The following is a 14025-nucleotide window of genomic DNA, read 5'->3' as shown; positions in this document are numbered from 1 at the left end:
CCCCTCTGTGTGGGGAGAGCCCATTTCTAACGGAGGAGAGGCAGGAAGGGAAGGCTCCTCTCAAAGAGGCATTCCCTGCCCGCTTGGGCACTGATCTCGCCCAGGCAGGGAAGGGAAGGCTCCTCGCGAGGAGGCATCTGATCTCGCCCAGGCAGGGAAGGGAAGGCTCCTCGCGAGGAGGCATCTGATCTCGCCCAGGCAAGGAAGGGCTCTGATCAATGGGGGGGGGGGGGGATAGAGCCTTTCTCCCTCCATTTCTCAAATGGAATCTGCCTTCTCCTCCAACCCTGGAAAGAGAATCTTTGGGAAGAGTGCTCCCTCCCTGCTTTTCCAGCAGCCTCCTTCATTGATCTCTGGGCTCTCTGAAGGGATTCTCCCTGGCTGTCTTGGGAGACAGGATGCTGCCCTCCAAAACCTATCCCATAGTTCCTCTGGAAAGAGCTTCGCTTTGCCAGAAGCCTCTCCCATTGATCTCTGTGCTCTCTGAAGGGATTCTCCCTGGCTGTCTTTGGGGAGACATGAAGAGGGGATGCTGTCATGCAAAACCTATCCCATAGTTCCTCTGGAAAGAGCTTGGGTTTCCTAAATTCGCTAAATTCACATACAGTCAATGAAATGGAAACAATGCCAAAAGATAAATCGCTTCCAAATATTCCGGATTAACGTTACGTCATTCTGACGTACTATTGATTGACAGCTCCAAATAAGGTATGGAGGAGAAGAATCGCTTTATTTAAACACCGATTTCATGCCAAGTAGGAACGCTTGCAGGTAAAAACTTCGATTTAAATAACCAGATGGGAACGATGAACAAAGCGATTCGGATAGCGGGATAAGAACAGTGTTATTTTGAATCGATTTTATTAAAAACGTTGTATTTTAAATCGTTTCAAATCTTAAGTGGGAACAACCCCTTTGAGAATTCTGGGAGGAGAGGACCCAACAGACTGGAGAAGGACAAATGTTGTTCAAAGAAAAAAAAAGGAGGGGGGGGGGAGAACATAGACACTTATAATGAAGCAAGATTGTTTTTTTGCTGCTCTAGACATATAGGTTCAAATAGGACATTAGATTCAGACTTTGGGAGATAGATTACACCTAAACGTTAGGAAGAATAATTTCCTGAGGCTATTCGACATTAGAACAGGTTAAATTGGTGTGTATTGTAATCTCTTTCTTAGAGGTTCTGAAACAGAGGCTGGGTGGCCATCTGTCAGGGGGTCTTCATTGCGTCTTCCTACATAGCAGGAGTATCAATCCCTCAAACCATCATATAAAGTTGGAAAGAGTCTCATGGGCCATCAAGTGACTCTTGATTTCTATAAATCAAATTGGACAATGGATTGGATGGCATTTGTGGTCCGTTCCAGTCTATGAGTCCAAGTGGTGGCCCACTGTTCCCTTCTAAACCACAGAGCTTCATGGGTCTTGAAGAGCTGGCTCACTCCCCTCTTGGCTTCATCTTTTCAACTCCTGCTTTGGACCAGTCTAAGTGGCTGCAGTCCAGAAACAAAGGCCTAGCATCCCCATCAGAGGCAGGACTGAGGCTCTCTGTCTCTAGCAGGCTGGCTAGGCACTAGAACTGTGTTGTGCTTTTTAAACTGTAAACAGTTTTCAGTCCCAATTTTGAGAGAAAAGGGGATATAAGTTAAAATGGATTCACCTCATAGGTGAGAGGGATATGCTTAGGCTTCATTAAAAGAGGTTTAGTACCCATGATAGCAATAACAAGGAAATAAAGGGGATAGGTTCTTTCACCACAAAAAAAGAGAGGAGGAGTTCAACATCTTTCATCAAACGTTTTATTTAAACTAACAATATGCACGCATGAAATAAAAACAAAACATTTTCAATCTTCTGGAGAGCATAAAAATTTTAAATAGTCAAATATAATTAATTCCTTCTGCCCTGTGAATTGGCTGACTGTTTTGAATGAAACCTTTTCCATACTCAAAGCATTTAAATGTCTTTCTCTTGTGCGATTTTTTTATGAGAAGTGTGGAATGCCTTCTGAATATACACTTTCCCAAATTTCAGGCACTGAAATGGTTTCTCTCCATTGTGAGTTTTTTTTTATATAATGATGGAATTTTGTCTTCTGAGTGAAACATTTCCCCCATAAAGGTAAAGCTATTCCCCATTGATAAAGTTGTCAAGTCGTGTTTGATCATAAGTAGCGGTCCTCATGTCCGTTACTAAGCAAAGAGCCAGTGTTCTCAGAAACAACTCTGTGATCGTGTGGCAAATATGTTTACACGGAACGCTGTTTTGTATGAGTTGCTTGATGACGAGTGAAGTCTCTTTTCACAATGAAACCTTTCCCACACTCCAGGCATTTAAATGGTTTCTCTCCTGTGTGAGTTACTTGATGACGAGTGAGGTCTGTCTTCCAAGCGAAACCTTTCCCACACTCCAGGCATTTAAATGGTTTCTCTCCTGTGTGAGTTACTTGATGACAAGTGAGGTCTTTCTTCCAAGCGAAACCTTTCCCACACTCCAGGCATTTAAATGGTTTCTCTCCTGTGTGAGTTACTTGATGACGAGTGAGGTCTGTCTTCCAAGCGAAACCTTTTCCACATTCCAAGCATTTAAAGGGCTTCTCTCCTGTGTGAGTTGCTTGGTGAGAAGAGACGTGTGCCTTCCGAGCGAAACCTTTTCCACACTCCAGGCATTTAAATTGTTTCTCTCCTGTGTGAGTTACTTGGTGACAAGTGAGGTTTGTCTTCTGAGTGAAACCTTTTCCACACTCCAGGCATTTAAAGGGTTTCTCTCCTGTGTGAGTTTTTTGATGATATTTGAGTTGTGTCTTCCTAGTGAAGCCTTTTCTACACTCCAGGCATTTAAAGGGTTTCTCTCCTGTGTGAGTTGCCTGGTGAGAAGAGAGGAATGTCTTCTGAGCAAAACCTTTTCCACACTCCAGGCATTTAAAGGGCTTCTCTCCTGTGTGAGTTGCTTGGTGAGAAGAGACGTATGCCTTCCGAGCGAAACCTTTTCCACACTCCAGGCATTTAAATGGTTTCTCTCCTGTGTGAGTTACTTGATGACGAGTGAGGTCTGTCTTCCAAGCGAAACCTTTTCCACATTCCAAGCATTTAAAGGGCTTCTCTCCTGTGTGAGTTGCTTGGTGAGAAGAGACGTGTGCCTTCCAAGCGAAACCTTTTCCACACTCCAGGCATTTAAATTGTTTCTCTCCTGTGTGAGTTACTTGGTGACAAGTGAGGTTTGTCTTCCGAGTGAAGCCTTTTCCACACTCCAGGCATTTAAAGGGTTTCTCTCCTGTGTGAATTACTTGGTGACGAGTGAGGAATGTCTTCTGAGCAAAACCTTTTCCACACTCCAAGCATTTAAAGGGTTTCTCTCCTGTGTGAATTGCTTGGTGACGAGTGAGGTCTCTCTTCTGAGTGAAATCTTTTTCACACTCCAGGCATTTAAAGGGTTTCTCTCCTGTGTGATTTGCTTGGTGAAAAGAGAGGTTTGCCTTCGGAGCAAAATCTTTCCCACACTCCAGGCATTTAAAGATTTTTTTTTCTGTTTGTGTTGATTGATGAGGAATGAGGGCTCTTTTCTCAATGAAACCTTTTCCACACTGTAGGGATTTAAAGCATTTCTCTCTTGTGTGAGTTTTTTGATGATCAGTAAGGGCTCTTTCCTCAATGAAACTTTTCCCACACTCCAGGCATTTGAATGGCCTCATTCTTCTGTTAATATGTTTAACTGAAATAAAACTGGAGCTGTTTCCACACTCACCACCTTTGATTGACTTCCCTTTTGTCTGAATTCTTCTGCAAAGAGTAAGAGTTGCTTTAGAACTGAACCTTCTGTCGTGTGCAAGACAAAGATATTTACTTCTTTTCTTTTGTTTCTGTATTGTTCCTTGGATAGTGGTTCTCCACTCGTTTTCTGTGTCAGTTTTTCTTTCCTTCTCTTTTACCTGTTTGCACAGGTCTCTTTGCATCAATGCTTGCCATGGCTTCTCTTTGCACTCTTTCAGTTGCCCATCACTGCCTGGAAGGGAGAGAAAGTACTGCTCAGAAAAAAATGTATATCAGAAAACCTCATAAACAGAGATCGAACTCCAGTACCTCTTCATTGGTTCTCCTAAGAGTTAAGTTCTCTTTCATTGAAAGCAGGCAGCCTTAAGGATTTTGGCATCATAGAATTTTAAAAAAAGAGTCATAGAGTTGGAAGAGAACTAGGAACTAGTAATTTCAGTTCATCTCCCGCCTCACCTATCGCCTTAAACACAATTATCTTGGTTTTCCTATTCTAATGTCCCTTTCCGAAGGTGGATGTGCATCACTGAGTCTGGCCGGTATTTCCTCAATGGCTTCTAGGGCTGGGTGAATGCAACTAACATTGGAAATTACAGGGCCTCGTATATTTGACAGACTATCTAATTGAGTTGTTTCTTTATGTAGTAAACCATTTTCTGAATTATCCATATACAGTCGGCCCTTCTCTTACGCGGGGGATCTGTTCTGGACCACCAGCCCCGCGTAAGTGTAGTTTCCGGCGCAGCTTCCAGCATATGCTGGCAGCCGCACTGTACCTTATTTCCATCCATGACAAGGGATTTAATTCTGCTGCCCCTTTCCCATTGTAAGCCTCTGGGCAGGCAACGTCTGGATGGTTTCTGATCTTGAGTAAAATGTGCCAGGAAAGGAGGGGAACTTTTCACAAACGCAACAGATTGTGCTTGGCAGCTTTAATGCAGAATCAGTATTGTGCAGCAAGTGGTCTTGCATCCCTGGAGACTGCGGATTGGCTCCCAGCTCTTACACCTATCAGGTATTGCTGAAACACAGACTGATGTATTCATTTGAAGAAAGAACTTTATAACATCTGTCTATGGATTTAATTTCTGGCATTTTTCCATTTCAGCAGATTCTAACTGTATGATGTATCTTAACATGAAATTCTCAAGTTGTGTGGAAATTAGTTTGGGGAACACCAAGATTAGGTCCCCGAAGGTCCAAAACACACTACAGAAATGATCCAGTTTGAATGGATGCCCAGGCTCAATGCTAGGAAATCCTTGGAATTTTTTCGTTTTGTGAGACATTGAGTGTTCTCTGTCAGAAAGATCATTGGTGCCACAATATACTACAGCTCCCACAATTCCCTAGCATTGACCCAGGGCAGTTAAAGAACATCTGTACAACGTACAGTCGGTTTTTCAAGGGCCTGTCATTTGTGGACTGAAACATCCACAGTTGGTCCCATCGCATTCTCCCCAATGGCAGCATACACATGAGGCCTAGCTGCAATTGGGAAGAATGAGACTTGAGGACCTGTGTTTTTTGCCTTTCATGTGTGTTGAGAGGATGTCCAGAACAGACCCCCTCAGATACCAAGAGCCGGCTGTACTAGTGTCCTAATAAACATTTTGAAAACGTTTGGAATTTCTAATCCAAGAATATCTAGACCACAAAGTAGGTGCAGAGGACTATTGCTATCTTCTGGGATTGCTCAAGTCCTATTAAATACAATAGTAGAGCAAAATGGTGCATCTTAAATAATTGGCAAGGTTTGCTTTTTGGAATGTATGTTTTTTCAATATTTTCAAGATATGAACGGTTGAATCCATGGATAAAGAATCTGTGGATCAGGAGGTCCAAGTCTACCTTCATTATCTTCAGTTTTGTTTGGCCAGTCCCAAAATGTGTTCTTCTACTGAGAGAATGAGATCCCTTGCTATCTAAAAGGGCCAAAGGAGAACCAGCATGTAGTAGTTTGAGTGTTGGATTAAGATTGCTGGAGACCAGGGTACAAATGAACTGAGTAGGCTTGGGAAGGTTACACCCTCTCAGCCTCAGAGAAAGGCAATGACAAACTGCCTTTGCACAAATCTTGATGAGAAACCCTATGGCAGGTTCACATAGAGGACATTGCGTCTACATCGGGGCTTGGCTTTCTCCGTCTTTTGGCAAGGTCTGGGAAAGAAATGGCAGCTACTTCCTCCAGATCCGGCCCTCCTCTCCCTGGAAGGCTCTCCCTCTGTATCCATTTTCAAAGGATTCAGTGGGAGGAACAGCACTAAGTGGGAGCAAGGAAGCAAGATGTGGCTGATTTCTACTTCCGCTTTCTCACTTGCCCTTAACAATCTAATCTTTCACTTCATGTTTAATGGTGGTTGGATGGGGCCACAGCGGCAATTGGAGGAGGCAAACCAGGCCCTTGGTGCGGAGGATACAGCTAGTGAAGCCCTCCCCTCGCCACCCAGTGGTTGCTTGGCCAGAGAGGCCAGAGACATAAGCAAAGCTGAAAGAAAACCACTCAGCCTGCTGTAATCTATCAAGATTGAAGAAGAACCCTCAGGGTTACTTTTCAGCACTTCTAAGCTGTACAATCCCAAGAAAAAGGGAGCCTTACTCAGAGAGGACAGGGCCCCCAGAATCTTCTCCATCACTTCCCGATGAAGGGCCTTTTGGCCTGGATCCAGCAGGGCCCACTCCTCCTCTGTGAAATCCACAGCCACATCCTCAAAGGTCACCTGCAGAAAGAGAAAATTAATTCTTTTAGGTTGCTCAAGAAAACTGAAATGCTTACAGCATGCCATCCAAAGACTCCTTACAGTGGCAACTTGTGATGGAAGCAAACGGAAAGAACAAGATTCTGCGGGGACCAGGGAGTTTTCAAAGGGAGATAGGCACCCAGCCCAGCTCTTTGTTGGCTCACTTGAGATCCTGTTCCCTACCTTTTCTAGCTTCCCAGAAGGTGTTCTGAGTCCATCAGGGTGAAGAGATGTCCTTGTACACTTAGACCCAGTCCTTATACCGCCTCCTGGCAGGAAGAGAAAAGGAAAGAGTATTTCTAAACCATCTCTCTCCTTCCAGTCCCTCCTACATGTATGCTCCTAAATGCAGCATACACCATTTCCCACACCAGGCTTTATTACATTGTTTTCTGTAGACATGCCACTGTAACTGGATACTGAAATCTGCGCTTCTCCTATCCTCCTTCACCATCTTTCAATCTTGCTTTTAAAAGCTAGCAACAAAGAGGATGAGGAGGAACAGGAAGGCTGGTCAGGTATAAAAAGTCCTTGTAAAATATACTTCACAGTCAGAGGCTTTGAGGTATGCCTGTAATCTCAAAGTGCTGGTTAGCTTACATAAAATGGTCCAAGTGCTGCAACGGATAGAGTATTTCAGAGATATTTGAGAAAAGGGAATCAAGAGAAAACTACCCTCTTAGCTCTTACTCATTGAGGAGGACATTTCTTCTCTGTCCTGTGTGATCCACTTTGGCCGCTGCCTTTGACGGAATTCAAAAGGACACTTTTCCTTCTCAGCCATCTCTTTCACAAACAAGTCCTGCAGCAAAAGCAGAAATGGGGAGGGAGAGGGAAGAATTTATTAGCGCTGGGTCAAAACTGAGTCCCTACGTAGAAGATGGCCAGCCAAGAAAACAAAGGCCACTGCAGAGTCTGGAAGGAGCTGGAGACACAAACTCCTGCTCCTGAATAGAGTTTCACTCACAACTGCTGAGGTTTTTCCGATGAGGCATTAAATCTTAGGAGCTTTTCACTTTACACTCTCAAAACGGGGCTAGGGAGCTTTAAATACTATGTCTGCCTGCTGCATTTTGGGATTTGTAGTTCAGTAAGATTATGACATCCACTCAGCTCAACTCCACATGGTGCGCTGGAGCATTCTTCCTCATATACACAAACACAGTCTATGATTCTGCTAGTGTTTCATTGTCTTCCTTTCATGGTGGCGCAGTGGTTAAATGCTGTACTGCAACCACTCACTCATAAACCATAAGGTTGCGAGTTCAATACTAACAAAAGGACTCAAGTACGACTCAGGCTTGCATCCTTCCAAGGAGGTTGCTAAAATGAGTACCCAGATGGTTTAGGGCAGTTAGCTTACACTTTGTACACCTAAACTGCACCCAAGACATTTTTACAGCCTGATGCAAAACCATATTGACAGAATTAGGAAAGGAAAGAGGGAAGAAAAAAAAAACCTAGGAAATGGTAGCTAGATTTACATCCTCATTATGATTATTTTTTTCATTTGTATCCCTTTTTTCTGCCCCTCTCAGGACTCAGACTCATGGTGATTTACAGCAAATAGAACAAGTAGAACAACAACAAAAAGATACAAAAATAAATGCATACACAAATTATAGTTTAAAAACAAGCTATCTGCAGAAGTGAAACTATTAAAACATAAAAGACTAATATGAAAGATTAAAACAATAGAAACACACATCACTAAAACTAGTTTCAGTATAACCTCCCCAGGAAGGGAGTTCTAGACCCCAAGGGCAGCCACTGAGAAGGCTCCGTCCCACGTTCCCACAAGAGAGGACCATAAGGATACACTCATGTGGGAGAAGATACTCCTTCAAAAAGACTGAAAGGAAGCCAGGTGGAGAGATACAGGACATAACTAGCTGGGCGAATTGTGCCTGGAACTGAATCAATAACCACCAAAGCTGCTTTAAAGGGGAGTCACAGGTTCCCAGTAACCAGCATCCCCTTTTTGTTCAGAGACATAGCTGTGTAAGTCTGAAATATCAGTTTGCAAAGGGATCTTGTAGTCTATTTATCTTATGACTTCTTTCGAAGGGCTACAAGATTGCTTTGCATTCCCTATTCTCTTGTTTAGATTAAGCCTCAGTTTGTTCAAGAATTTTCAAAATCCCTTCCAAAGAAATAGTGGACCAGCAAAATGACCAGATGAAAAGACCTCAGCTGCTCCTCTTCCTCCTCCAGACGGAGCTTTACAGGACATAACCAGCACAAAGAATTGGGCCTGGAGCTGAATCAATAACCACCAAACCTGTTTCTAAAGGGAGTAACAGGTTTCCTGTAATCAAACCCAGTTAGTAATCTGGCTACAAACCGTGTCTTCCGCGGACAATAACGTCCTAAATATACATAATAATAATAGTAATAGTAATAGTAGTAGTAGTAGTAGTAATAATAATAATAATAATAATAATAATAATGGCCCCTCCAAATGAGCTCACCTTCTGCTCTCCCTGCTTCTCCTCCTCTGCCTGGCTCAGGAGGAAGCCCTCTGCCAAGGCCACTGCTTGGGAGGTTGTCTCCGCTCCACACTCTCGAACCCAGCTCCCCATCTCTGGGGGAAGGATGGCCAGGAACTGCTCCAGGATCACCAGGTCCATCATCTCAGCCTTGGTGTGTCTCTCTGGCTTCAGCCACTGACAGCAGAGACTGTGGAGCTGGCTGCAAACCTTTCGGGGCCCCAAAGCCTCCTCTTGGAAGACAAACTGCCTGAAGTGCTGGCGCTGGACCTCAGAACTGAGCATCTTCTCCCCAAAGCTCCTCTGCATGGCTCTACCCAAAAGAAGCATGGAAAACGAGAGATCATGTAAACGCTCTTTTACAGCTAAATCCACATTACAGATTCTCAACGCAGCATCCTTCCACTTGCCCTGTCCCTATTGCCTTTCCTTTCTCTTGCCACCTTTTAGCACATCTCTGTCAGCAGCAATGGTGTTGCTTTTTAATCTTTCTACATTGCTTTCAGGACATTTTGTTAACTGAAGTAAAGGACAAGGTGGCGCCCCATGTCAGTACTCCCTGCAATGTATTTGGGCTCTCCATATTTTCATATCTGGGGCCAACATGATCTTAAGGGGTCCCAGGATGACCTTTGGCATTCCAGGTGTATTTCCCATGAGAAAGGAGTGGAGACTGAGGATTTGGTTATGGCTCAGGTAATGCTGCAATCCAAGCTCAATGGGGGCTCTGACTCCTTCCTCAGCCCAGGCCCATATCCCTTTCTTCTTCCACCAGGAGACGAAGGAGAAGCCAACTGGGTCCACCTGCCCTCTGCCCTCTTCCAGCCAACAGTCCTCTCCATCCAGCCTGGGGCTGTCCTCATCCAGTCACTGCTTTTGCCCAGAATCCCAATGTCTTTTCCTGGGTCTTTGTTACCTTGCAAGACAGCCCACCCCTTGAGGGTAGGATCTCAGATATCAATCTTGGTCCCAAAAACTGGCTCCCTCCTGGGCATAGAGAGAATCTCCCTCTCACTGTCTCACCCTCAGACCCCAGTCTGAACCTCTCCCAATGTCCATGGTCTCCTCTTGAGACAGGGAATTATCACCCCTCTGCACCTCTCAAACTCCGCTCTCCAGTTTCCAGATTGCCATTTTGTTTAGCTCTCAATGCTGTTTGTGTTTGAATTATTATCATGCTTGATGGCACTCTTGCATATTTCTTAATGAAACCTTCTTCATTCACCCAGACATGGAGACCTCAGTGAATTCTGCTATAAACAGATGTCAATGATCCTAAAAGTACCCAGCTTCTTCCAAGTTTAGGAGAATTCCCTGAACATTTTAAGTGATGCTGATAGTCGTTGGGGACCTTTGTCAGTACCCCCCCTTTCTTTGGGTAACCCCTCTCTTCCTTGGAGAACCTGCAGTTGACAGGACTGCATCCTCCATCAAAGAGAAAGTGCTTCTGCTGTCTGCCAACATCTGGTGCCTCAGGCAAGTGCTTCATTCAGCCTAAGGGTGGGTTACAAACGCTTAGTACTTTCCACTGACCCTCAGCTTCTACTGAGATGCAAGGAGCAGAAGACAGAGCACCGGAAGAGAGGAATCTGGGTATAAACATCCCCAGAGCATCAATTATAATAAACAGCATAAACAAACAAGGATTTATAGGGGTTTTTTGTGTGGTTTTTTTGAGCTACATGGCCATGTTCTGGAAGAGTTTATTCCTGGTGTTTTGCTACCATCTGTGGCTGGCATCTTCAGCATCCAGCATTCTCTAAAGATGCCAGCCACAGATGCTGGTGAAACGTCAGGAATAAACTCTTCCAGAACATGGCCATGCAGCCCGAAAAACCCACAAAAAACGATGGATGCCGGCCCTGAAAGCCATCACTTCACAAACAAGTATTTCTAACTAGGTTTTGGAAAGAACCCTGAATCCTCAAATTGTTGCCTCCAGTTAGTTAACAATCCTGAGCTAGATGGACCAATGGTCTGACTCAGTATAAATCAAGTTATGCTCCAAACATAGAATCACATTCTCTATTGGTGGTGGTTGTGTGTTTTGGCGAGTTTGTTGTTGTTTTGGTATGCCTTGAAATAATTTCCGACTTATGGAGACCTTAAGGCAGACCTATCATGGAGTTTCCTTAGAATTTAGCAAGTTTTGTTCTGAGGGGGTTTGCCCTTGCCTTCCTCTGAGGCTGAGAGAGTGTGACTTGCCCAGGGTCACCTAATGGGCTTCCATGGCTGAAGGGAATGGGAATTCAAACCCTGGTCTTCCAGAGTGCTAGTCCTACTCTCAAACCACTATGCTCCATTGTCTCCCTTTCTTGAGTATAGCCCAAAATATTTGGGAGGCTGGGAGTAGCTTACAATACTTTAACTGAGAACAGCAAAGGTGGAATGTATAATAGACATTAGGACCTTTTCAAAACATGCTCTACTTATTTCCAAACAAAAATCCTGCTTCAACATAAATAGCCAGAGATGTAGATTGGCTGCTGCTAGACTGTAGAGTGACTTACTAGAGAAGATAGCCAGCTACACTCTCTGCGTTTAAAAGACCACTCTCTTCTGATAATCCTATCCAGATGGTTTTTAAATTACAAATGTTGTTCTCTTGCCTTTTCTTTTGGGGATGAGAGGGAAGCCCTCTTTGAAGGGTTTCAATGTCCCAAATACTTTCATGGAAGGAAGACCGTGAAGAGGAGCAGAAGACACAGACCCTGATCCTCGTCTCCTCAAAACAAAAGGCAGACCAAGCCAACAATATCCTTATGTATCTCACAATGTCTCTATCTATCAATCAATAGACCTGAAATTATCTCTCTCAGAATATTTATATAAGTCAGAATCTCTCAATCTCAGGACATTTATATCAGAAATCAATGAATATATATCCAAAGAGATTCTTTCAGTGGAAATTCCTTCCTTCCTTCTTTTCTTTCTTTGAGTCTCAAAGGGGCTGCAGGGTCTTCTTCTCTTTAGCTCCTGATTTTACAGACTGACAGAGCTCTGTCCTTGGATTCTAAGAATAGACATCTCCATCAACTGATACATCTCTACCTACCTCTCTCAGAAGCAGATATTTCAGTGTGTGTGTGTGTGTGTATATAGAGAGAGACTGTCTAGGTCTCAGTGTCTCTATCTCTCTATAAGGCTGTCTTTCTCCCTGAGAGTCCCTCTTTCCCAGACACAGAGCGAGAGCCCTGCGCCTTCTTCCTCTTCTTCCCTCAAACGCCTCACAGAAAAAGCCCTGCCTCAGCTCCCGCCCCCCAAGGCTTCCTCCAAGCCCTGATTGCCGCATTCCTTCTGCCACTCAGGACCCTGTCCACCAATCAAATCCACCACTGCCCTCATCCTTCTGGGAGGCCTGCAGCCTTTGAGCGGGAAGCGAGGCGATTGGCCTCCGTTGAGGGGAAATGGGCGGAGCATGAAGAGAGGGGGGGCCTCTGAGGGGGAGAGGGCGTGGCTTAGCCCCATTGGGCCTCAGGGGGGCTCAATTCAGGGACAAAGATGGAGGACAGGCAGAAGGCCCCACAACAACACAAGTCCTCCTCAGTACAATGAATATGTTCTAAATCATAGATAACAATAAATCATACACATGTTGAATAACATATAAATTATGAAATAGAAGATAATAACAAGGCTCCCACAATACAGTGAAAAGAACACACACTGTATCATACACACACACACAAACACAGTCACTGGAATACCTTAGATATCAGTGAAAACTGTTACTGTGATTGTGGAATATCCACTTCCGGCAGTGATCTGTAAAAAGTAACAGTTCTGTGATTCTACACCAGGCGCCTCGCTCCATTGCAGTTCCAAAAGGCCCTCCATTTTGAGCCTGACCCAGCAGCAGCAGCATTTGATGTTTTGTTGCCTTTTAGCTCTTGTTTGGGGCATGCCCTGCATTTTTCCATGCATGCCCTCCATTTTGAGCAGAAGCATGCATTTATATTTATAGAACCATAGAAATATTTATAGAATCTATGATTCTATAAATTATATTGCCTTTAGCTTTTATTTTTATCATGTCCTCCATTTTGAGCATGACCAAGAAGCAGGGATTTACATTTATATTGTTTTAGTTATTATTTAGTCATGCCCTACATTTTTCCTTGCATGCCTTCCATTTAGAGCAGGACCAAGTAACGTGCATTTATATTTATATTCCTTTTAACTTTTATTTTTATCACGTCCTCCATTTTTCTTTGCATGCCCTCCAAGAAGTAGGGATTTACATTTATATTATTTTTAGCTATTATTTAGTCATGTTCTACATTTTTCCTTGTCCTCCACTTTGAGCATGACCAAGAAGCATGCGTTTATGAGTGTTTTTAGCTTTTTTAATTTTTAATTATAATAATCAGAAAATACATATTACGCCGCCCAATCACCGGTCACAGAATTGTCTGCAATGCAGCACTGCTTGTCTGAGTTTCAGTTTTTTCTGAGATTTCAGTGATTCCTGTGATCCTAACACCTACATTCAGTATGGCTAGAAACAGTTAAAATCATTTCTAGCAGGTAGAATGAATCACAGTCACCAAAAATCACAGTTTGGTGCTCAAGAACAGAATGAATCACAGTCACTGAAAACCACAGTTTGGCGCTCAAGTCAGTCACAGTTCCAATTTACAGTGAGTGAATATCTGTGAAAAAGGAACTGTTCTTAAATCCAGTGATACCTGTATATGGCCAACTGAAATGCACCATGCACATATACATATATAATTGTATTATATGTATGTGTGTGTGTGTGTGTGTGTGTGTGTGTGTATATATATATATATATATATATGTTTACATCAATCTATATAGATGTAGAACCTATAAAGTATATGTATAAAATCGATCACCAGCAATGGCCTGCCCTGGCCTCGCACCGGGAGGCATGGAGACGCACTATCCATGATGCTGCAGCCTTTTTCGAAAACTCACGCCGAACGAGTCTCAAAGAGAAACGACAACGCAGAAAGAACCACAACCCAGAAACATCACCCAAGGAGACTTTCCACTGTG

At 43.7% G+C, this 14025-nt stretch overlaps 2 protein-coding genes across 3 annotated transcripts in view; one reads left to right on the top strand and one right to left on the bottom strand.

Moving 5' to 3' along the window:
* Nucleotides 1-14025, top strand: part of GPSM3 (G protein signaling modulator 3) — a 73539-nt gene that overhangs the window by 18135 nt on the left and 41379 nt on the right. The gene's annotated exons all lie outside the window — the stretch shown is intronic.
* On the bottom strand, nucleotides 1833-12082 carry LOC149320825 (uncharacterized). Of its 2 annotated transcripts, XM_089503442.1 has the most exons (6): nucleotides 12059-12082; nucleotides 8986-9316; nucleotides 7205-7316; nucleotides 6698-6783; nucleotides 6373-6493; nucleotides 1833-4005 (listed from the first exon to the last, which is right to left on the bottom strand). In XM_089503442.1, the coding sequence occupies exons 2-6, from the start codon at nucleotides 9310-9312 to the stop codon at nucleotides 2252-2254; spliced, it is 2400 nt and encodes a 799-aa protein (XP_089359568.1). In that variant the 5' UTR covers nucleotides 9313-9316; nucleotides 12059-12082; the 3' UTR covers nucleotides 1833-2251. The 2 variants fall into 2 exon arrangements, with proteins under 2 accessions (XP_089359568.1, XP_089359563.1); XM_089503437.1 differs by lacking the exon at nucleotides 12059-12082 and having other exon boundaries at nucleotides 8986-10501.

This window comes from Sceloporus occidentalis, unplaced genomic scaffold (genome assembly GCF_023333645.1).
Source record: "Sceloporus occidentalis isolate IW3139 unplaced genomic scaffold, rSceOcc1.0.p SCAF_1, whole genome shotgun sequence".
Lineage (NCBI taxonomy): Eukaryota > Metazoa > Chordata > Lepidosauria > Squamata > Phrynosomatidae > Sceloporus > Sceloporus occidentalis.
This window is presented reverse-complemented; position numbering and strand designations above follow the sequence as displayed.